Raw genomic sequence first — 24,424 nt, forward strand, 5'->3', positions numbered from 1 at the left:
AAAGAATTTCAGAAGAGTGGTTTATCTCAGGACTGCAAACCCTTCTGTGGGATCCCCCAAGAGGCCACACGGGAACTCAGCTGAGTTATTTAGAGAGTAATTCATAGAAGTCTGGCCCACAGAAAATCAGAGTTTCTCATCAGTATCTCCCCAGATAGGAATGTGGTCCAAACTGATAGCACTCACCTCACCACAGTATTCAGAAATGAATTCGTTCTTTTGCACAGACTCCTTAATGAAGGTGCCCCATCCGGCCACATCTGAGGGGGCCAGCAGCAGGTGCTGGGGAGGAGGGAGTCAAACCTCAGACTACAGGGCATGTGTGAGTGGGCGGGGTGTGTGCTGGGTGTGCACGTGTGCTGGGGGTGGGCAGGATGGAAAGAACAAGCAACTGTTAAGAGGATCTGAAAACAGAAAAAGGTCTAAGCCATTCTGTTCTGGGGAGAGGAAAAACAAAGAAGGGAGGTGGCGAAAGGAAACATGACACCTCCTCCTCTAGGCCCGGGGGCCTCCTGGACCCAAGTCGCAGGGACTCGCTGGTGCAGGTCAGGTAGAAACAGACAACACCCGTGACATGTCTGTCCTCTCTGCTCCTCTCAGGCTGGCCAGTTCAGGGGTCACGTTTCTAACTCCTCCCCAGGACAGAAAACTTCACTAATTCAGTACACGCATGTCCCTTGGGATTTGCGGTAGAAGCCCTCCAAGGGGCCAGCGGAAAGAGGCCGCTGGGGCCAATCTGTCTTTCCCCCTCCGTTATCTGGCCCGCAGGCCCAAGAAAAGCCCTCACCTTCTTGAGGCCTCGCTGGATGCTGCAGTTTTTGCAGGAAACCACCTTGCAGTCCCAGTGCTCTGAGGCCCCACAGGTGAGGCACAGGTCGGGGTCACACTCTCGCACTGCCAGGTAGCAGGGACACTGCTTGGTGTTGCACTGGGTCTTACAGCGACAGCCAGGAAAGCGATTCTGACCTGGGGGGAGAGGGGCGGTTAGGGACAGGGGCAGGCTAATGCTGGGGCTCAGGTCTGACTCCAGGGTCAGCAAGGAATGTTGTGTGTTTGGGGAGAGTTGGCAAAACAGATGAGAAGCTCCCTGGCCAATAAACATATAGTCCAGTTTCCTTCCAGAGAAAATAGAGTGCCTCCCAACATTCATGCCTGGGAGTCAAAAAAGCAGGTTTGACTACTGAGAGGTGTTTCCTAGAGATTCCTCAACAATGCTCTCCCTCCCCCTTGTTCGTGGAATTTGGAAGGGAGGTGGTGGGTGGCCCAGAGAAAATGAAATCAGTGCTTTTCACTGCTAAAGCATCACCATCAAAACAAGAATCATTTTGAGAACAGAATGCATCCGTTCTAAGCTGCCCTCCTCCACCCACTGCCCTCCCCAGCACAGTGCCTCTCTGCTGTGGCTGAGACTGTTATCTGCCAGGGGTTAGAAGGTATTTCCAGCACAACTGCCTGGGCACCAAGTTCTGCAGGCTCTGGGGGCTGTTCTCAAACCGCTCAGCCCCGAGCGGGGAAGGGCACGGTGTGATAAGAAGTGAAGGAGAAGCACGTTTAGCCTCTGTCCTACTTCTGCTGATCCAGACGGCCCTGATATGAAAACTCCAAGTATTAAACTAAATACGTGAATCATAACCTGTGTCTGTTGTAACACAACATCCTAGAAAGGGAGGCTGTGACTGAGCCTGAAGGAAAAAGAGTCCCACGTTTCTGATTTCTGTGTAATTGTTGTTTTTAGAATGAAACACCTACGGGTTTTTAAAAAATGACTTTTCCAGATCTTAAGTATCTTGTTTCCTCTGCAGAATGCTTAAAACACAGCAGAGAGAACCTCAGAAAGCCCAGAGGCAGCAAGGGGCGCAGGCGGGCTGCACCAGGGCCGACTGTCTGGGAGGACTACCGGGGAAAGCGGAGAACGCTTACAGTCCGGGTTGCACTGGCAGAACTTCTCACAGAAATTCTGCGTCATGATGCAGGGGCAGGTGCTGTCACAGGGGCGGTCTGGATGGTCGCAGGGCTGGTAGTTGTACACTTGTGTGGAAGAGTTATCTAGGAAAGAAAAGAGTAGACTTGAACATTGCTGTGCCCACGCCCCCTGGTTGTCCTCCCTCCCAACTGTGCAATGGCCCTGACTGGGGGAGGCTGTCCCAGCCATCACTGTAGGCACACATTTAGCACCCGAAGCGAGAAGCACTCAGAGATGATGGTTGTTCGGCAGCTACCATGGGGTGATTTGCTTTGCGGGGAGAGTGTGGAAATGGCCCGGGACAGGAGAGCCATTCCAAACATTAAACGAAGTCTGGAACCTGGCAAATGGCTCACTAGGCAAGTCAGAGACCACAAGTCTCACCACTCTGCTTCCAAAGAGGTGCTCTCAGTTGCAGCAAGAAACTGAGCTGTTCTCAGCTGCTGCAGACAAATCTGCAGCCTGCGGAAGCGGTGCAGGGTCAACAAGTGCCGCTGCAGCTGGGGCAGGCGGGGGACCACAGGGGTGCGACCTCGGGCTGAACTGCCCAAGAGTGCCCTGCTGCAACTTACCTTTCTTCAGCTGAATTTTCCTGCAGTGTGCAGCCCACAACCTAAAAAAGAGAGACGGATGGGCCTGGGTCATGACTCTAGGGAACTCTGCAGCTTTGGATAAATAACAATGCGACCTGCTCTGAGGGACTGTGGTTTGATGACTGGGGACTATCCTCCCCAAATCCCTTCACAGGAGGCCTCTACCCTGGTAGGTGGATGCTAGAGTCCAACTGGAGTCCAGCTGCTCTATGCTTCGAGATTTAAATATAAACAACAAAGATGCCTAAAAACAAACACAAAACCCAATCCTCTGTGTCTATTATAATGCTATTGTTTCTCCCTCTCCCTCTCCTCCCCACCTCCCTCCTTCTCTTTGGGGAAGGTCGGGGGATGTGGAGGAACTGCAGGATGGGGATGTAGGAAGAGTTTTCAGGAATCTGCTGAGTGAAGGAACTGAGGGGGAGAAGAAGCTACAGGGACTTCCTTCTCCATCTAGAATTGGTGTCAGTTCCTTCCTTCACTAGGTGATAGTCATTAGGGAGCCAAGGCAGGCAGAATGTTGAATTTAAAAAAAACCTTCCAACCCTAAGCAAAGGCTAGCTAAAAGACAGTGTTATTATGCAACTTAGAAAAATAATACAAGTGCCAAAAGAAAAAACTCTGGTCAGAGTTGAGAAGTGGGAACAGTGGTCACTAACCACCCAACGAGGAGAAATGGCCTCAGGGTGGAGCCATGAGGCCAGCTCTCATCCCACTGGCCAGGAGCTTAAAGGGAGAGCAGACACTTATCTCCTGGTCCACAGCATCCAGGGACGGGAGAAGGGCTGGTCCAAGGCACAGACCCACAGGGAACATGGAGAAGGCTGGCCCTTTAGTTGTGCAATGCTATACTCAAGAGGGAGGCAGTTGGGGAGTCCAGGGGGAGGTCAGAGCACGGGGAACAGAAAGTCCTTTGTCCAACCCTTGCCTGTGCTTTCTTTTCTTCTTCTGCGACGGGTTCATGAGCTCATCTGTTGGCAGCTTCAGGATAAGTGATTCTTTGACTGCAAACTGAAAGACCTGGAAGAGAAATCCAACAGGACCTGTCACTCCTTGAGCCAGGTGGTCAGATAAGTGAGCCAACCAGGTGCTGGGCATGGGAGCGTTCTGGAGAGCTCGAAGGCAGCTGACTGAGCACTTAGGGAGAGACAGAGTGGCACTGGGATATCGCATCACTGGCCTGAAGTTAATTCTTCACTACCTAGCCTGACTCAAGAAAAGAGAAATACGGAGCACAGTTACAACTTTCCTGGTCAGTAGCTTTTGATACCTCTGCCTACCAAGCCCTGAGTGGGATGATTCTTATCAATATTATCTGTCTCTTCTTAAGAAGGGTGACTTTGGGTACCTTGCGGAACTGAGTGGAAGAGAGGACACAAGCAGCACCACTTGGCTAACCACTAGCTCCCCCTGCTGGTATGAAGAGGGCAGAGTCTTGTCTATTTCAGTAAGCCAGCATTTCTGGAAGGCTGGTTTCTTTTCAATGTGCTTCTTTCCTATAGCATTCGGTTTTTTTTGCTTCTTCTTTTCCTTTTTGGCTGTGGGCCCTCTTGAGATTCTGTGAAAAGCACAAATCTTCTCGGGAAAATACACACAAAATTGTGTTGCACATGATTCTGTAGATTTTTAGGTTAAGAACCTGTGCCTCAAGGAAATAGGTATGAGCTCCAAAATGAAAGAAAAGGGCACTTCTCTTTACGCTTCTATTGCTTGTTCTAAGTAGAGGCATCATGAAGAAGAGGCCACAGAGACTCCTCCAAAAGTCAGGGAGCTAAGCAGCATGGCACAGTTCTGGTGTTCCTTTCCTATTGGACAGACCAGCCCTAACACCCGGTGACTCCCTGTCCCTGCTCTTCGGTCTGTCTTCTCCTTGCAGTCAGGCAGAGACGGAGGGGCACTGGGACACCAGGTCCCACTGCCTCCAGAGCATCAGCGGCTGCTACCAGACTGTGATTCTAGTGATGCCATGAATGAGAAGGGTGCGGTCCAGGCCCAGCTATCGGGGGTGGCAATTAGAAAAGCTAGCGATAGAACATCTGGAGGAAAAAGCAACTGAGGAGACTGACAGAGGGGCTGGGAGTGGCAGCTGCAGAAGCAGGAGCAGAAGCATGCCAGATAAGAAAGTCCCCTGAAAGACTTGGGAGCCCCTTCTAGGAAAGGGGTACACATTTAGAAAGACAGACAGGAACCAGAAACAAAGAACAAAGACCAAAAAAAGCTAAAAGAGTATAGAAACATCCAGAAGAGTTAGATAGCGGCTAGAGGCAGAAATAAGAATTCAGCGAAGAGGAGAGCAGGTCCCCACGCACTGCGAGGCCTGGCATCTGCAGAAGGTCCCAGGTTTGGGGAACCCACCTCATGGCCCAGAAGCACCCACTCACGAAGGACTGAGCCTAAGACAGCTTCCCTTGAGATGGGCAGCCACATAAGACGGCAAAAGGGCCAACAGAGCAGTGGATGAAAGGAGGGCCGCGCGTGTCCCTGCTCTTCTCTGCTAGTACCTGCTTGCATGTCTTGGTGCCCAGAAGTCTGGCTATTGAACAGAAGTTGTTGAAGTAGGTGCCATGAAAGACTCGAAAAAGGGATTCCTCAGCCCCAGTCCATTCCACAGGCTCCGAGGGCGCCTCCACTACACAGAGCTGAGGTGGGGCCGGACTAGCCTTCTGCTTCGTGGGGGTCTGACAGCGAGAGTTGGCCTCTAAGAGAGGAGGAGATAAGAAACAGGACAAGAGAGAATGCAGTTGTCATCGGCAGCTTGCCGCAGACTCTGAAGGACTTCATGCTGCCCTGAGGAACCAAAACATCTGTCTCTACTGCCTATGGCGAAGCTGTAGAAAGAACTAACCGTTTGTAAAAGGTAGTTAACTTCAAGTGTTAGGCAGTGATCCCGCGTTTAGCAGAGGCCTTGAGTAGAAAGAAAAGATCGCTTTCTGTTCAGTGTACCTGAGGAACTGGAGGCCCAGTCATTGCCTGTATCCCTGTCACTGTCCCCTTCTTTAGTCTCAGCCACAGCAGAGGCTGAAGTGTTGGAGCAGGAAGGACTGACCATGTGGTGCCTTCGCCGGCGGCGACCGGAGCACTTGGAGCGAGGGTTGTGAAGCATGGCGTACTCCTTTGCTCCTTCCTGCAACAGATACGGTACAGCTGGGAAGTGGGAACAGGCCCAGAGTCACCATCCTGAGCCCCTCCTCACAAACCACCTTCTTTAACACCTGCGCTTACGTGCAATGACCCTGTCTTTTTCTTGCTCTGTACCATGTCAGTGTGACCATATAAAAGCTGCTTAACAAACATTCTAGGGGCGCCTGGGTGGCTCAGTTGGGTGAGCATCCGACTCTTGATCTCAGCTCAGGTCTTGATCTCATGGTTGTGAGTTCAAGCCCCGCATTGGGCTCCCCACTGGGTGTGAAGCCTGCTTAAAAAAAAAAATTCTCAAACTTATAAATTTATCTAAAAAAAGATATAATCTATGCATCTTCAACTTTCCAGTGAGTTGTATCTAAAACTCATTTGCATGTCAGCTATATAGAATTTGAGAACACATTCTCCTGTAGATGAGGTTCAGAAAGGGGAAGGGACCTGCTTCTCTTATACTCTATTACCATGTATTAGTATATATACTAATAGAAAACACCATATAGTATACAATATACAGTACAGTATTAATACAATAAATGTTATGTATATAGTACATATACTAATATATTATACCATATATATATATATACCATATATTAGTATATAGCTCAATGTTCCAGAATAGGAACAAGAATCAGGGCTCCCTGTCCCCAGGCCACATTGTTCTTTTTATTCTACTGCATTGCTTCTGTTTCAATAATAAAATATGTAGTCCTTAAATTTGTACAATATCACTAGTTACTTCTAGAACTTTCCTCCAAATCAGTATGTTAAACTTGGAAGGATATAGTTCATTACTTCATAGCTATGCTTTATTAAAAAAAAAAAAAAGACCAAATAACTATCATTCAGCTTGATCATCTATCTTCTCATCAGACTTGGTTCCCAAATACTTCTAGCTGTTTCTGAAAACCAAATCTACATGTAAAGGATAAATGTTTACTATTACTAAGGATATTCAGATTAATATCCTGCAGGCCTTAAAGGAAATTCTAAAGGAGAAGTTTTAAAATTAATTGAATCCAACATCATGTGCCTGTGCTACCGTGTGCACACAAAGCATCGCTTACAACTATTCTAACTCAAAAGGTTTAACATAAACATAATTAGCCTCCAGAGCTAATTTTAGCTCATGGGAAATAGAGGGTAGAGAAACAAGTTAAGTAACACGAGGAGAAAACCATAGACAAATCCAGAATATGGGACAGTATTCTACAAGACAATGAGCCTGGATTTTTCAAAAAGAAAAAAAAAATGGCGTGATGATTTGAGATTAAAGGAGACTGAAAAGACATAATAACCAAATATGACACATGACTGGATGACCTTGGTTTAGAGAAAACCCCAAACCCAGCTATCCTTGGTGCAGCTGAAAAAATTTAAATATGGAATGGACAGATGATATTATGAAATTCTTGTGAATTTTCTTAGGTGTAATAATGTGATTATATAAGAGAATGTCTTTATTTTTAGGAAGTGCATGCTAGGGCGCCTGGGTGGCTCAGTTGGTTAAGTGACTGCCTTCGGCTCAGGTCATGATCCTGGAGTCCCAGGATCGAGTCCCACATCAGGCTCCCTGCTCAGCAGGGAGTCTGCTTCTCCCTCTGACCCTCCCCGCTCTTGTGCTCTCTCTCTTTCATTCTCTCTCTCAAGTAAATAAATAAAATCTTAAAAAAAAAAAAAAAAAGGAAGTGCATGCTAAAATACTTTGCGAACAAGTATCTCAATGTCTGCGACTCATTTTCAAATGGCTCAGCAAAAGACATGCATACACAAATAGAAGGACAAAGTAAATATGGAAAAAACGTCATTAAATCTAAGACAAAGGTATCTTTCACCTTCTGTGCATGATTGAGAATGTTCTTAATAAAATGTGGGGGGGAAAATAGTCGAGCATTATAGCTGAATATGGACTGACTTCTAAAAAGCAATAAAAGAAAAACACACACACAGAGACATACATTTTGGGCACTGACGGCATCTTTGTGAAGCATGTACAGGGTCCCAGGGTAACTGATGTGAGAGGGACAACATATAAATGCTGGTAAGTTGATATAACATGGTGTACTTTTTAAAAGTGTGGAGTAATTTATTTATTTTTTTCAAGATTTTTATTTATTTGAGTGAGCAAGAGACAGAGCAAGTCAGAGACAGAAAGAGAGAGAGAGAGAAAGAGAAAGTGTGCACATGTGGGGGGAGGGGCAGAGGCAGAGGGAGAAGCAGGCTTCCCACTGAGCAGGGAGCCCGATGCGGGGCTCGATCCCAGGACCCTGGGATCATGACCTGAGCCGAAGGCAGACGCTTAACGACTGAGCCACCCCAGGCGCCCCACTTGTTGCTATTTTAAATGTGTATTTTTCTTCAGTTATATTTATATTGCTTGTGTATCACTGTCACCTTTCTTTTTTTTTTTTTAAAGATTTTATTTATTTATTTATTAGAGAGCGAGCGAGAGAGAAACAGAATGAGAGGCGAGAGGGTCAGAGGGAGAAGCAGGCTTCCTGCTGAGCCAGGAGCCCGATGTGGGACTCGATCCCAGGACCCTGGGATCACGACCTGAGCCGAAGGCAGACGCTTAACCGACTGAGCCACCCAGGTGCCCCAAGTGTGGAGTAATTTAAAAAGCACGGCCTGTGGAGTTCGACCAGAGCTTTAATTTCATCATTGCCACACCACTGACAGCTTAACAAATTTTGGACAAAATACCCATAGTTTCTCCACTCAGGATGTTGTTGGAAGCATGAAAGTAAGATAATACGTGGTAAGGGCCAGTGTGCTACTTGGCACGCAAGGAGTCAATGCACATCAGGGAGAAAATAAATCAGATGAAGTCTATTTGTTCTTTTGCTATTATCATATGACTCATTTTCCGCATGTATATCCAGTGGCCCTTTCTACCATCTTTTCTTCTATTATCCCACTAAAGATGGTCCCAAAGGCACTTGGTTGTATAACCTAATTTTAATTGGTAGCAGGAATTTTATCAAGGTATTTTATTCTTTATCTACCCTCACTGTATGGTGCAGAAAGCAAAACTGTGTCTTTGGCTAGTGCAACTGAACCTATTCCTTTCGAGTTCTAAGCGTACCGCCTTTCCACATGAATGCAGGGGAATTTATCCTGCTGCATAAAGTCTGTCCGCCGGGGAAAGGTCCATCTGGCATCTGGCTGTTTACCTTACAATGAAACATCAGTGCTTTCATGTGTTATTTCTCCTATGTTTGTATGCATTTAAAGGAAGACAGCAAAGAAAATGCTGTCATACACAGCACTCCTCACTCCATCAGACTAACTCACAGTCCTTAGTATCTGGGAGCTCCTTAAGAGCAGAGGTCATGGGGCGCCTGGGTGGCTCAGTTGGTTAAGTGTCCGACTCTTGATTTTGGCTCAGGGTCATGAGATTGAGCCCCATGTCGGGCTCTGCACTCCGTGTGGACTCTACTTGAGATTCTCTCTCTGCCCCTCACCCTGCTCACTCTCTCTCTCTAAATGGATAAAGTTAAAAAAAAAAAAAAAAAGAGCAGAAGTCATGTGTTATTTGTGCTTTATGACCCCCAGAGTGCTACATTTTGGCTCATTTGGTTTGTATTCTCAGCAGCAGAAAACAGAAGGACCATTTCCTGCTAAATTTTCAACAGAGTTAACAATGGCAGAACAGTTTAAGAACATACCAGCAAGGCGTGCCAGTCTGGCTCAGTCGGAGGAGCAGGTGACTCTTGATCTCGGGGTCATGAGTTTGAGCCCCATGTTGGGTGTAGAGATTATTTAAATAAATAAAAGTTAAAAAAAAACAAACAAACATACCAGCAAAAGGAAGCAGTCTGTGCCACATGGTTCTGGTTCAATCTTGATCTCTTTGTTCTTGCGTTTATATACATTAGGGGTAGCGTGAAAAGCTGGAAAAAACAAAACTGTCCTGTTTCCAATGGTTCATCCACTTGATAGGATGGGGAAGAACAAAACTGAATTAGGGAGCCATTGTGGGAAAATTTAGATATAAACAGCTACCATCAGGGTGCACAAAATTTAATCATTTCTGACATCAACAATCCTTTCAAAGCTAATAGGTACAGGGACACTTAGGTTGCTGGTTATTCTGTCCTGACCATGCAAAGCACATCACACTACAACTGAACAAGTGAATATCGAACCGGCCCTTTGTAAAACCATCATCCGATCAGAAGCCAGGAACTCTGTATGATTAACTGAAATAAACAGAAGGAAATGGAGTTTGGGGATGGAGAACAGGAGAGCATTTCAGAGCCGCCCCACTCACGGTGAAGGAAGCAGTCGTATTTGAAGCAGCGTCGACAAAACAGCGTGTGGAAGGAGTGCAGAGACTGCTCCCGCTGCACGGACTTGGCATTAGGGCCGTCGATGTTGGGTGTGCACTGAGGGGGAAGTGCATTGGGGTCTGACATCTCCGTTAGCTCTCGATACCTATTTTTAAAAAGAGAGATAAGAATTCCTTCCAAGGAAATGTCTTCGCTGAGAAAGTACAGACTGCATACGGCCACCCATCCAGGTACAGCCTGCCAAGGGAGAATGGGTTTTTTGTGGGCTTCGTTGATGACGGAAGGGTGTATAACTAAGTGGATATGTCATTGCAATTGTGCCGGGCTGGGCATATGTCTGAAAGCAAAGAGAGGGCAGGTGAGAATTCTACCACTGAACCACCCATGCGAAAGCAAAGAGAGGGAAAGATTTGGTAAGCATGGTGCTGGAGTAACTCTGCAGAAAAATGGCAGAATTTAAAAAGTTCTCTGCCCAAACTTATTCAAAATCCAGCAATGGTGACCCTTGATATGGGAATGGGCATTTAGAGGTAAGCAGGCAAGCAGGAAATAATCAGAAGTGCAAGCAAATCACAGCGTACTTACCAGAAACAAGGCCTTTTATTAACCAAAAATAGGCTTGAATAACAGTTTTGCCTGAGCACTCTACATGGCCTGAGCGGGACAGCTTTCCCTACCTCTCCTTCATGTCATCTGGAACACCATTCTCAGGGAACATTGAGGCAATTGCACTGAAGATCATGTCATTTGGGAACTGTTTCTTGGAACTCTTTTTGTTGCCTGAATTGGAAATGACAAAAGACTCCTGAGTGCTATAATCAGAGTATGCAAACAAAACTGTTTGGTCATTTTCCCTTAGGTCACAGCATTTTGATTAGAGCAGCTTTGTTAACCTAACCACTGACTGTTTAGGAACACATAAAGAAGGTCAGTGCTATCTGGACTTATCTAATAGGCTACCAGTAATAAGGAAATCAGAGTCATGTATACGTTAATGACAAAACCCACAGTCCAAGATGGAAACTAGAGGGAAAAACATGAGTTTTCGTGGAGAGATGTGAGTATTGAAGAATGCCATCATAATGATGGTGCTGAAGAATAAGACAGTGACATTATGTCCCCGGACATCTAATTACATAACAGAGAGCATAATTAAACATTAAGTTAATTAAATATTAACAACATGGAAAAATGCTTATGATAGAAGATCAAATAAAAGGGATATAAAATTGTGTGTGGGAGGGGATATGATCCCATTTCACATGATGCATATAAACATGTTGATTTATACATGTACTTTATTTTTTATTCATTTATTTTTAAAGATTTTATTTATTTTTTGACAGAGAGAGAGACAGTGAGAGAGGGAACACAAGCAGGGGGAGTGGGAGAGGGAGAAGTAGGCTTCCCACGGAACAGGGAGCCTGATGTGGGGCTCGATCCCAGGACCCTGGGATCATGACCTGAGCCGAAGGCAGCCGCTTAATGACTGAGCCACTGAGGCGCCCCATACATGTACTTTAAAAAGCCTGAGATATAGTTGACATATAGCATAATATTTATTTTAGGTACGTGTATGTATATACTCTCTGCGTGCGTGTGTATACACACACACACATTTTTTAGATCTAGAAGGAAATATTAATGCTGATTATTCCTTGATAGTAAGATTATAGGATAATTATATTTTCTTCTTTATAACTTTCCATGTTTCCCAAACACACTACTTTGTTTTCCTTTTAAGTGGACCAAATGAGAAGCACCAACAGCCTTTAATAATCAACAATTCTGTTTCTCCCTTCTTCCCTCTCCCTGTCACTTTCAAAATGGAATATTTACCTTCAAGAGCGTGTCTTTTTCTCTTTCTTGTTACTGGCAGATCTTCTTTGCTGTCATCTTGCTTTCCATCTGAGGTGTCATTGTGCCCTTCCTCCTCCTCATCTGAGTATTGATTCAGAGCATCTACCAACTCTAGGAAAACTGCATCACTAATCAGGACAGATCCAGGGATCATCTCTGGAACATAAAGATTAGATGGATGAGCAGTGATTGTTTCATGCTCCATCAGTCCTTCTAGGAAGATTTTCTTGTACTCACTCCTGAGACCTAGATAGATAACATATGTACATTTTTATATGAACAACCAGGAAATTACAATAATTTGATTGACTCTTATAATGGCAACAGTTCAGCTGGCTGGAGTGGGAAATCCAGTTATATAGGCTTTATTCTTACTAGGGTAGTTCATTCCTCAGTCACAGATCAACCTGTATTTATGGTCCAAAATCTCAAAAAAGTGTACAAAGGATACAGATGGAACAGAGAAAGAATGATAACATGAAAATGTACTTGGTTTTGCTGCTGATGGCTTGGTAGTGACTTCTTTGAATCAAAAGACAGCATTAGCTTCCTAAAATCATACTATATAGGGTTACACTAAAACCTAGGATAACGTCTTTGAACACTAGGGGGCGCTGTGGGTAGACAATGCATTTTCAACAGTACCCACAAGTGTCAAAACAGCTGGTGAGGCCATTGGTTTGCAAAACCATGGGTAGTCTCTCCCCATCTTTCCACTTCTTACACACTGGCAGCCCTTTCTAGAACTACAACTAGATCCGAGTGACTCGCCTTCAGGATCGTCGGAATATTATAAGCAATTTCTGGGAGTTCAGGGTATATCTGGATCAAAGTAGGACAGAGAGATTATGCTCATTGCCATTCTCAGAGAAATGAAGAACAAAATGGCTTTGGATGGATTTATGGAAAACTCCTAAGATCATACTTCTTTGTGCACTGAACTTTCTCTCCAGCCACTGATTACTATATCTATAAAATCCTTTTATGTCCCAACTCCTTTTACTTCTTAATTTACATTTCTTTTAATTTTTTATTTAAATTCAATTCAGTTAACATATAGAGTATTATTAGTTTCGGGGGTAAAACTTAGTGATTCATCAGCCACATATAACACTCAGTGCTCCCCACTCCTTTTAAAATTTAACTGAGGGGGCACCTGGGTGGCCTAGTTGGATAAGCATCTGGCTCTTGGTTTTGGCTCAGATCATGATCTCCGGGTCACGGGATCAAGCCCTTCATCGCTCCACGCTCAGCACAGAGTCCGCTTAAGACTCTCTCTCCCTGGGCGCCTGGGTGGCTCAGTTGGTTAAGCGACTGCCTTCGGCTCAGGTCATGATCCTGGAGTCCCAGGATCGAGTCCCGCATCGGGCTCCCTGCTTGGCAGGGAGTCTGCTTCTCCCTCTGACCCTCCTCCCTCTCATGCTCTCTGTCTCTCATTCTCTCTCTCTCTCAAATAAATAAAATCTTTAAAAAAAAAAAAAAAAAAAAAGACTCTCTCTCCCTAAAATCTGTAAGAAATTTGAAAACATCTTACAGAAAAGCTGTCAGGTGTATGTAGGCCACTTAATCACTGAATATCTTGACCTGTCGACCTCTCATTGAGTACATTAGCCATTGATAATCTGCCAATTTAAATGGCCCCTGTTTAAACTCTCATGCTTTGGAGACATACCTGTTCCAGAAGATAGCACTGAAAGTGCCACATTACACTTCTGTGGGATCTCTGCTAATGGCACTTGGGAATTGTTTTAGTTAAGTCATTTTAGATAAAACATTTATTGTCACTGGATCCAATTGTCTGGTATTGAGTTATCAGTTCTTAGAAGATAAAGATTTTGAAGAGGTATGGGAGGAAGGAGTACATTTTATAAAATGTTACAATGAAGCTCAGAGTGACCTTTGAATAGTAGGAGTGTTAGTATGTTAAAAATCTGTAATGGACAGTTAAGGGAGTTACCAGACAGAGAGAGAGAGAAACGTGCGAGCTTGCCAGGCAAGGACTGCAGTAGAGATTTTGTCTTTATCAAATAAACTTAAAGGAACAAGTTACAGTTAAAGTTTGAATGGGAGAGCCTGCCATTGTTGTTCCACATTGGATTGTTGCTGTTGACATTCCTTTGTTGAGCCTACATCTTCATAAGCTCTTTAGCAAGTGTCTGTAGAACACCTACGTCTTCATAAGCTTTTTAGCAGGTATATGTTGAACACCTCTGTTCATGGTCAAGACAGGATCAGAGGCCATGGATACTGACAACTGATTTGTCTGTTTTCCTCTTTTTCCATGACTATATCTACTGCCTCGTCTTGGTTTATAAACAAAACCTGGAAAACCTACAAAAATAAGTGTTTTGTGGCTTATCTAGGAATAATACAGAAAATATTGCTGTTATTTTTGGTGAAGAAAATCAATTTTGTATAGTTTATTTCAACCTAAATAAAATGTGAATTTTGTTTAAAAAAAAAAACAGACTCTCTCTCCCTCTCCTTTGGCCCCTCCCTCTGTTCTCTCACTCTCTAAAATGAATAACAAACAAACAAACAAACAAACAAACAAATAAAATCTGACTGAGGACATCCCCCCCCAACCCTGAGGACATTTTTAATATAAAATGTTTACTCCTAGCCACGTGATGACACTGAAATATTCTTCAGCCTGTACACATGAGGCAGCAGATAAAAGCAAGATGACGATATACCCCAGAAGGGGCACCACTCTAGTAAAGTTTTCTCCCAAAGAGCCCAGCACCGCTACCTTCTTCACCATGGACTTTCCCGTCGTAGTTATTGATCAGCTCCTCAATGAAAGTCTCATCTTCTTCTTTCACCTCATCTCCCATGTAGGGAATATTGCACAAAACTGTCTCATCTTCTACCTGAAATCAAACCAGATGTGATTCATTCCATGAATCCACTAGGCATCTCCTCTTTCCTGTTTAATGGAATCTTTGCTGGGCCTTTTTTGCGGCTTGAATTTCCTGAAAACGCCTTTGGTTACAGAGTTTCCTGCATTTTTAAAGACTGGCCATTTATGTTTTGCCAGCAAAACCTCAAATGGGAGGGGGCAATGTTACTCTTAGGGAAAAAAGTAAGTTTAACTACTTGAGGATATCAACTACCAAATGTTTAGCCTGATCCTAACAGTGGTATTTCCACCAACATCTAGAATCTAACAGCATACTTATTATTCACAGTGATTCCATCTATTATCTAATTTTATCTACTAAACATCATTGTAAAACAGGTACAAATATCACTTAAACAACAGTCTAAAAAGTCTTCAATTTTAATTCTTCTCATAACTGGAGACACACAGATGAAAAGGAAGGCTTCCAAGAGTATAATCTGCAATATAACTAGAACAGTTAGCACAGAAACTGGGCAACCATAAAGTTTCTGGATATTCTATTATACGGACTAAGACTAACCTCCCATAATCATAATAAAAAACTATGATTATAACTCATGTCAATCACACTCAGTGGGAACTTAAAGTGGATTGCAGCATGAGCTATGAACATTTCCTGGCTAAAGAAACAATACTAATGGATTTTTGGTATTGTTGTTGTTCAGCAGAAAACACGGTTGTTTTTAATTCCCCAAGTATTAAGTAAAATTACTGTGAAGTTTTATTCTAACAGATGATTCCCTTTTGTAAACCTATATCCTATTCCAGTCAGAACTGTCACCAGGCAGATGATAAACAATGGCAGTATTTAGAGAGGACTGATTATCAGAACCAAAACTAATCCTAGTAGGAATCAGTATAAAGGCCCAGATGAAAGGCTCAGGGATCCATGTGCACCTCTGTTATCTCAGTTGCTTTTATAGCATCTTGCCTTTAGGGGATTCAGAAAGGATTGCTCCCTCAGCAGGGAGATGTCAACCTCCTTAAGCCTCAAGTGTCTGATTTAGACTGCATTTAACTGCATGTTACAAAATTGGGCCAAAGTAGTAAGGGAGAATTGGAGTCTTGCCCAGTCTCATTCATTCAAAAAGGAACCAGCATTAACTCAGAAGTACACTTCAGGGAGCATAAAACCTAACAAGTAAGAACAACTTGCTATATATATACACATATATATTTAGAGTAAATATATTACAACAACAGCCTGCCCTGCATGTCCAAGCTTTGTTAAGTATAATCTGACAACCTTTACCCTAAGAGAAGTGCCAGCATACAAACATAAGAAAATCATACAGTTTACACAATTACCCCAGTGCTTTCAACACATACCATAAAGTTCTGCTGGAGAGGGGACCAGGAATACATGATGGGAACCAATGCAACTGTGTTCAGAGACCTCATTAACATATGTTGGCTTGCAAATCCTGGGAAAATGCTCTCTATGGTACACTGAAATATAAGCAAAGACAATGGAGAGGGAAATGCAAGCACACAACCCAAGAGAGAACTGCAGTTTCCTTCCAAGTTGATCCCAGTAGTCTTCTAATTCTTACAAGTTAAGAGGGCTTTTAACAATCAGCTCCGAAGAGGAACCACTGGACTATAAACCACTGCAAAGCAGGGGCTATCTCTTCTTCATCTTTGTGTCATCTACAGACTCCAGCACGGTGCCTCTCACACTCAGCTGGTGTTTATTTCAATTTAAAGCTGCTGGTCTCCTTGGGCTGTACACAACAGCAAAGGGCCTCTGAAAGTCCTAGGAGATGAGGAAGTTTTCCTGAGGACCTAAACGTTAAGAGTGTTGACATCAACTTAGCTGCAGAGGTGATGGAGACAGTACAGGGGAAGTGAAACAGTACAGAAACTATAGTCATATTCTGTTTTGGAAAAGAAAACTGCTTTCAATACACTACCCACTCTTTATATTTTATTTTATTTTATTTTAATCTATTTATTTTTAAAGATTTTATTTATTTACTTGAGAGAGAGAGAGCACAAGATGGGGTGGAGAGGCAGAGGCAGAAGGAGAAGCAGACTCTGCCGAGCAGGGAGCCCGATGTGGGGCTTGATCCCAGGACCCCGGGACCACAATTCAAGCCAAAGGCAGATAGACGCTCAACTGACTGAGCCACCCAGGCGCCCCTACTTTTTATATTTTAAAAATATTATCTCTTTTTAAGAAACTAGAATGAATTTTACATTTATAAGAAGGAATATCCCTTTGATCAGTGTATTCCTGCCCATTATCCTGGGCACTTCTTTTCCAATATCAAAGTACCAGACGTGCCAAACAAGGCACAAACGAGGTTGTTTTGAAGCTTGTACACAGAGCCCAGGAAATCAGACACTAAATGTTTTGTTTTTCTGTTTAAAAAAAAACAAAAACACTCATGATTATACTCATTAACTGAGGAGAATAATAGGTGAATAGACTATTCTTTAAGTTACAGATTTACCATCCTAGTTATTCAAAGCTGACTATAATAGCCGTATCTATTATCCTTATTTATTTTCTAATACGTCACGAATACAGAAAACAAACAACTTCAGCCCAAGGAAATGAGGAAGGCTGAGCTTAGACACCCGGAAGTACCTTTTTGAGAAAAGGATGCCCGCTCACGGGCTTCATCAATTGCACAGGTTGGACACGAAGCTTCTTCCATTCTTCATTGAGGATCTGGGTTTTTTCTTGAACCTTTGCAAAATTTGCTACATACAGAGCCTAGAAAAGCCAAGGGGAAAATGGTTGGGATTTCAAGAGAAGAGTTTTAAAAAGCCCAGCCCTCCACATTGGATCAATATATTAAAATAGATAACCCGGGGGTTATTTTTGACCTTGGCGCCCATATTTGCCTGAAGCCGTTTCAGTTGCCGGAGTCGCATGTATTCAGATTTGACTTTTCTTTTCCAGTAAGTGATGCATTTGGACGTTGGGGGATTTGGCATATCCATTTTGCTGTAATCTAAGAGAGCCAGACATGAGAAAAGGCATTTTACTGTCTGGAAATGAAGAATTCCTCAAACTCAAACAAACATGGTCAGTCATGCTTCCATTCCCACTGCATTTACTCATAAAAACACTGTTTAAAGAACCCAAATCTGTGAGTTCAACAAAAGGTTTCAATTAAAAAAAAAAAAAAAGATTTCACATCAGTAATTCCTGGCCTGATCACCAAAAAGCTCAGCCTCTGGCCTCCTGTGGTACCTTGTTTTTATTTTTTTTAATTTATTTATTTTTAATTAATTCATTTGATACAGAGAGATACAGAGAGAGAACATGAGTAGGGAAAGAGGGAGAGGGAGAAGCAGGCTCCCCACTGAGCAGGGAGCCCGATGTGGGGCTCAATCCCAGGACCCTAGGATCATGACCTGAGCCAAAGGCAGATGCTTAACCGACTGCGCCACCCAGGTGCCCCGCCTACTCAACACCTTGACTAAGAGAAATGTTCAGCAGGGATCAAGTTAATATCAAAGAGCTTCAGGGGCACCAGGGTGGCTCAGTCGGTTGAGCAACCGACTCTTCGTTTTGGCTCGGGTCATGATCTCAGGGTCGTGAGATCGAGCCCCATACTGGGCTCCATGCTCAACCCGGAGTCTGCTTGAGACTTTCTCTCTCCCTCTCCCTCTCCCTCTGCCCCTCCTCCCACTGACTCTCCCTCAAATAAGTAAATATTTTTAAAATTAATTTAAAAAAAGAGCTTCATGCATAACTTGCATATAGAACAGAAGACTCCTGCCATGGAAGAAGGAACAAAGTACAGTTATCCCTCTTGTCTACAGAAGATATGTTCCAAGACCCCCAGCAGATGCCTGAAACCATGGACAGGACTGAGCCCTACATATACTTTTTCCCTCTACACACACACCTACAATACAGTTTAATTTATAAATTAGGCACCCAAAGAGATTAACAACAAAACCCAACAATAATATAGAGCAATTATAACAACAAAAAAGAGCTTCATGAAAAGATCCACCCACACTATAAAACTGTACCTGCCAAACTGTCTGAACCCCACCACATACCCAGCAATAAAGGTAGGAAATGACAATAGCATAATCTCATCTCCAAGTCAACAGCAAGACACAGAAATACAACACTGCAAATCACTTTTTTTGGGGGGGGGGTTTGAATTAAGGTTCAAAGTTCTAAAAAATACTTATTGTAACACATTCTACCTACCTCATAGAATGCAAGGGGAAGTATCTGGTTTTATAATGTGCCTTCTGTTCTTCAGAGGAATGGCAAGACACAAAGGCAAAACAAATGTTCAGCTTTTCAAAAGAGAATAGACAGTGGTTTTGAGTCAATGGAGCATATTTTTAGACCCTGATACTCTCAGTAGGATGCTCACCCAGAACTACACAGACTTTGAGATCTCTGCTAACACTATTTCTACATGTAAGTCAGGCCCCAATCATACTTGATGCCATTTGTCCTTTCTTTTATTAAATTCTATCCTTCCAGTCACGTGTGCAAATATATTCTCACAATTACCAAGTTCACGTTTCTGCTTTACTGAACCAATTTCCAGGCTCAGCCAGCAGACCCATCAATTGTTTTAGATAAAGAACAAATATTAAGTACATGTAAAAATTCAATAAAATCTATGAGGTTATGTTTTTATTCATATTAACTACTGAGATTTCCTAGAGAACTAGTTCAATTCATTTTTTAAAAAAGATTTTATTTATTTATTTTGATATAGAGAGAGAGACAGCAAGAGAGGGAACACAAGCGGAGAAGGCGGGGCTAGAAAGGGAGAAGCAGGCTTCCCGCGGAGCAGGGAGCCCGATGCGGGACTCGATCCCAGGACCCTGGGATCATGACCTGAGCCGAAGGCAGACGCTTAACGACTGAGCCACCCAGGTGCCCCTAGTTCAATTCATTTCACCTAGCATTTTAAGTTAATGAAAACATTACAAGGAGCTATGAAGTGTCAAAATTTGAAACAGAAACTAAAGTTTCAGGCCTTGTTTTTTAAATTTTATGAAAAAAATCTTCTTTTGGAGTTTAAGAACATATTTCTTCTAAAGAAGCATTTTTAATTACCTCTTTTTCTCCATAAGGAATGACAGCACCGACAAGAAAACAGCAAAATTTAACCCACTATTTCACATCTGTCACAATCAGACATGATTATAATATCTCATGCACATGGACTTTAAGAGACTATACCTGATTGTTTCATTTGAAGAACCAAATGGATTAGGGTAATGCGATGTTAAATTTAGAGGATAAAGGAAGGAAAGAATAGCAAAGAAGCAGACAGACTCACTGTGTTTACTGTTAACTCAATCAAGTGATTCAAGCTCTTAAAAACAGAATTCCCTGTGAGTTAAATATTATCTCTCTGGGGTAAGGGAACGAAACAACAACAGCATAATCTAAGAATCTGAATCCCAGACTGCTAAGGTGCTGGGGTTACAAAAAAAAAAAAAGATCTGAATTTCTTACCCACAAATTGCACCATCTCTCTTCGTCCTATGTCTTTTAAATACTTCTCATTCCTCATGGAATGGCGCCAAAAGAGGGGCTTTTTTTTTAATGATAAAACTATTTAAGTACATACAACACACTCACGTGTAATATTAAGTACATTGCTCACATAATTTCTGTCCTGAGCATAAAAATAGTCTGCTCCAGAAAATGATAAAATGATTCAAATCTAGTTTAAAACTGCCTCTCTCAAACACCTTAGGTTACCCCTAGTGAGACCCAAACGTTATAGATCATAATTCAGTGAGACTTCATAACCTAAAAATTGGTTTTGAACTGCAATCCTTCTCCCATTTTCTGGGGGAGCACATTTCCCTTTTTGCAATAGTAAGCTTATGTCAGGTTGCTCTGTCCATTTAAAACTGGGGATCAAATAATGGAAAAGAATAAAATCCACAGATGCTAGGGTATGTATGTGTAGATTTCTTAGAGATGGTCACAGAAAAATATCAATATTTTTGTTAAAGAAAGGAGTTATAATTGAAATGTGATCTACAGTCTGTAAAAAGAGATGACAGGACACACAGTCCAATAATCAATGGCATCATTTCTAATTTTACTCAAGTGCTTTATTTGGCCAGAGGAGTATACAGTACACACGAAAATGCCATTGAATTTTAACCAATCACAATGTAAAGTAAGTCACACTTCCTCCTTTTACAATTAATGTGATATCTGAATCTCATGTGACCATGAGCCAATATTTATTTTGCCTGGCTTTTTAATGGGTCTTCAGAGTCTCTAAAAGTTTATTTGGCAGTTGGTCAGTCCCCACTGAGTGTATGAGGAAGACAAGACACACTGTTTGGAACAGATAGGTATGATTAAAATAAACACCTGAAACAGCCGTAAGATGGGTTCTCATAGCATCTGCATTCCGACCAACAACTATCACTTCAAGATTTTTTTTAATTTAAAAAGCAAACAAAAACTCATCATTCAGTAGAATCTATTTGGAGAAATGAGTTCATTCATCTTGGGCAAAGGGAGTGGCACACAAAAAAATACTTTATATTTCTACCAGATGGATTCTTTAGTTACTGACACATGCAAAACAGCCATTTACATTCCAGTTAAGTACTAGGCCAGTACTTTACAGCTTTTCATTATATTCACTTAAACATTGAAAATAAACTCCAAAACATAGGATATTTTGGTCAATAAATTTAAGAATAAGCCATATATATATATATATATGTATATATATACATATACATATCTCCTCCAACTTAATAAGATCACCCAATAGAAAGTTGGCAAAAAATTTGAACAGATACTTCACCAAAAAAAGATATAGGAATGGCAAATAATTGCACAAAAAGATACTCAATATCACTATTAGTCATTAGGGAAGTACAAATTAAAACCAAAATGGGAGCGCCTGGGTGGCTCAGTCGTTAAGTGTCTGCCTTTGGCTCAGGTCATGATCCTGGGGTCCTGGGATCGAGCCCCGCATCGGGTTCCCTGCTCCACAGGGAGCCTGCTTCTCCCTCTCCCACTCCCTCTCCCACTCCCACTCCCCCTGCTTGTGTTCCTTCTCTCGCTATGTCTCTCTCTCTCTGTCAAATAAATAAATAAATAAATAACATCTTAAAAAAATAAATAAATAAAACCAAAATGATGGGGGCGCCTGAGTGGCTCAGTCGATTAAGTGACCAGACTCTGGATTTTGGCTCAGGTGAGGATCTCAGGGTCATGAGATCCAGCCCTGAGTCAGGCTCTGTGCTGGGTGTGGAGTCTGCTTAAAAGATTCTCTCTCCCTCTTCCCCTTCCCCAGTGTGCTCTCTCTCTCTCTCCCTAAACAAAACAAAACCCAAAAAGCAAAAACAAAAACAAAAAAAACCCAAAATGATGGACTACAACACCCCCACTAGGATGTCTAAAATCAAAAAGATTGATAATACCAATTGTTGGTGAGGATGTGGAGCAACTAGAAACCTTGTACCTTGCTGGTGGGAGTGCAAAATGGCAGAGCCACTTAGGAAAACAATTTGCTAGCTTTTTTTTTTTTTAATAAAGTTAAATATATACTTACCATACAACTTGGCATACAGTTTCTATTATTTATCCGAAAGAAATGAAAATATATGTCCCCACAAAGACCTCTACACAAATGTTCATAGCACTTTTATTCATAATAGCCAATAAGTAGAAACAACACAAGTATATCTATGAATTGCTGAATGGATACAAATTATAGTATATACGTAGGATGGAATACTACTCAGCAAAAAGGGAATGAAGAGTTCCTCCTTCCTACACATGCACAGTATGTCTGAAAAGCATTATGCTAAGTGAAAAAAATCAGACACACAAAAAAACTATGTACTATATGACTCCACTATTAGTGCATTCTACTAGAACGATTCTGTAAAGGGCAAATCTACATTGACAGAAAGCAGATCGGTGGTTGCCAGGGGCTGAGGTTGGGGAAAGGGATTACATGGAAAGAAGCATAAAGGAACTTTCTTGGGACTCTGAAAAATGGTCTCTACCATGGCTGTGGTGATGCTTATATGACTAGGCACTTTTATGAAAACTCACTGAACTGTATATATAAAATGTGAATTTATCATATGTAAATTTTTACTTCAATAAAGCTGATTAAAGAAAAAAGTAAGTCTTTCTTGATGATAGATCAATCCAGTAATTTTCTAGAGATCTTTACTATAAAAATCAGTATGCAGGGGAGCCTGGGTGGCACAGTAGGTTAAATGTCGGACTCTTCGTTTCAGCTCCAGTCGTGATCTCAGCATCATGAGATCCTGCCCCACGTCAGGCTCCACGCTCAGTACAGAGTCTGCTTAAGACTCTCTCTCCCTCTGTCCCTCCCCCCTGCTTTCTCTTTCTCTCTCTAAAATAAATAAATAAATCTTTTTTAAAAATCAGTAGGCAATTCCACCTTTTAAAAAAACTTCGGGTGAGGGCACTTGGGTGGCTCAGTCGGTTAAGCATCCGCCTTTGGCTCAGGTTATCATTCCTGGGATCTGGTCCCGCAACAGACTCCCTCCTCAGCAGGAGTCTGCTTCTCCCTCTATTCCTCTCCCCTGCTAGTGATCTCTCTCTCTCTCTCTCATGCTCTCTCTCAAATAAATAAAATCTTAAAAAAAAAAAAACAACTTTGAGTGACTTCACAATGAATAATAACAGTAGAATGATCAATACTGGTTCATTAACTGTAAAAAAAAAATGTTACCTGTATGCTAATGTAAGATGTTAATAATAAGGGAAACTGGATATGGAATCTATGGAAACTCCTTCTACTACCCTTATTTTTTTTGTAAACTTAAAACTGTTCTAAAAAATTAAGTTTATTTTTTTAAAAAGTTGATAATTGGAAATAAGAACTACCTTATTGGGGTACTGGGGTGGCTCAGTCGGTTAAGGGACCGGCTCCTGACTTCAGCTTGGGTCATGATTTCAGGGTTGTGGGGTTGTGGGATCAAGCCCCGGGTGGGGCTCTGTGCTCAGTGGGGAGTCTGCTTGAGATTTTCTCCCTCCCTCCCCGCCAGCTAAAATAAATAAATAAATCTTTAAAAAAAATAATAACTATCTTATTTACATGTCAAATCTCCACAAAAAAAGAAAGTTCATAAAAACTGAAATCTTTCCCCAGAAAATTGGATCTCAATTTGTTTCAAAGGCTAAAACTGGAATGTAGTCTATCACTAGTTGGAAATGGGAAAACTTTATTGAAATGTTTGGAGATAAAACATTTAAAGAATATTCTTAAATTTAGAGAGGTTGAGATCAGAATATTAAAGTTCCAAACTATGAAGTTCTTTCACCCACATACAGGGACCCCTTTGCAGAAAGAGCTTCTCTTTGGGGCAAGTTCAACATCTTTACTACTTTCTTTTACAACAAATAATTCTATCAAACGGCAGACTAAGTAAGGCTTCAGAGGCAGATGGCACTGTAGATTTTTTAATTTTCCATCTCATTCTTTCCTTTTTAGCTCCTGGTGGAGTTGAAACACAAACAATAGGGGTGAACCTACCTCTGCAAAGAGCTCTAGAAACACACAATTGAGTCATTTCGGTGATCACCAATTTCATCAACATTCCATTAAAATCAACTCTGTGGCTAAGTACACAGCCTGATAGATCCTGTAATTAGGATTTTTAAGCACATCTTTAAATTATACCCTCCCACTTGTCCAAGTTATTT

The 24,424-nt window shown here is 42.2% G+C and overlaps 1 protein-coding gene across 4 annotated transcripts in view; it reads right to left on the minus strand.

Moving 5' to 3' along the window:
• Positions 1-24,424, minus strand: part of EZH1 (enhancer of zeste 1 polycomb repressive complex 2 subunit) — a 36,005-nt gene that overhangs the window by 8,345 nt on the left and 3,236 nt on the right. For 3 of the 4 annotated variants that reach the window (XM_078065763.1, XM_078065765.1, XM_078065762.1), the window contains exons 2-16: positions 17,590-17,717; positions 17,348-17,476; positions 16,084-16,203; positions 14,602-14,722; positions 11,829-12,005; positions 10,667-10,769; positions 9,971-10,134; positions 9,499-9,590; positions 5,500-5,680; positions 5,058-5,254; positions 3,485-3,576; positions 2,536-2,576; positions 1,921-2,046; positions 788-966; positions 187-282 (exon numbers count right to left, since the gene is read on the minus strand). In XM_078065763.1, coding sequence (XP_077921889.1) covers positions 187-282; positions 788-966; positions 1,921-2,046; positions 2,536-2,576; positions 3,485-3,576; positions 5,058-5,254; positions 5,500-5,680; positions 9,499-9,590; positions 9,971-10,134; positions 10,667-10,769; positions 11,829-12,005; positions 14,602-14,722; positions 16,084-16,203; positions 17,348-17,476; positions 17,590-17,717 — 1,946 coding nt within the window. Of the gene's footprint in view, positions 1-186; positions 283-787; positions 967-1,920; positions 2,047-2,535; positions 2,577-3,484; positions 3,577-5,057; positions 5,255-5,499; positions 5,681-9,498; positions 9,591-9,970; positions 10,135-10,666; positions 10,770-11,828; positions 12,006-14,601; positions 14,723-16,083; positions 16,204-17,347; positions 17,477-17,589; positions 17,718-18,937; positions 19,030-24,424 lie in introns of all 4 variants that reach the window. The other variant, XM_078065764.1, reaches the window with a different exon arrangement.

This window comes from Halichoerus grypus, chromosome 2, assembly GCF_964656455.1.
Source record: "Halichoerus grypus chromosome 2, mHalGry1.hap1.1, whole genome shotgun sequence".
Lineage (NCBI taxonomy): Eukaryota > Metazoa > Chordata > Mammalia > Carnivora > Phocidae > Halichoerus > Halichoerus grypus.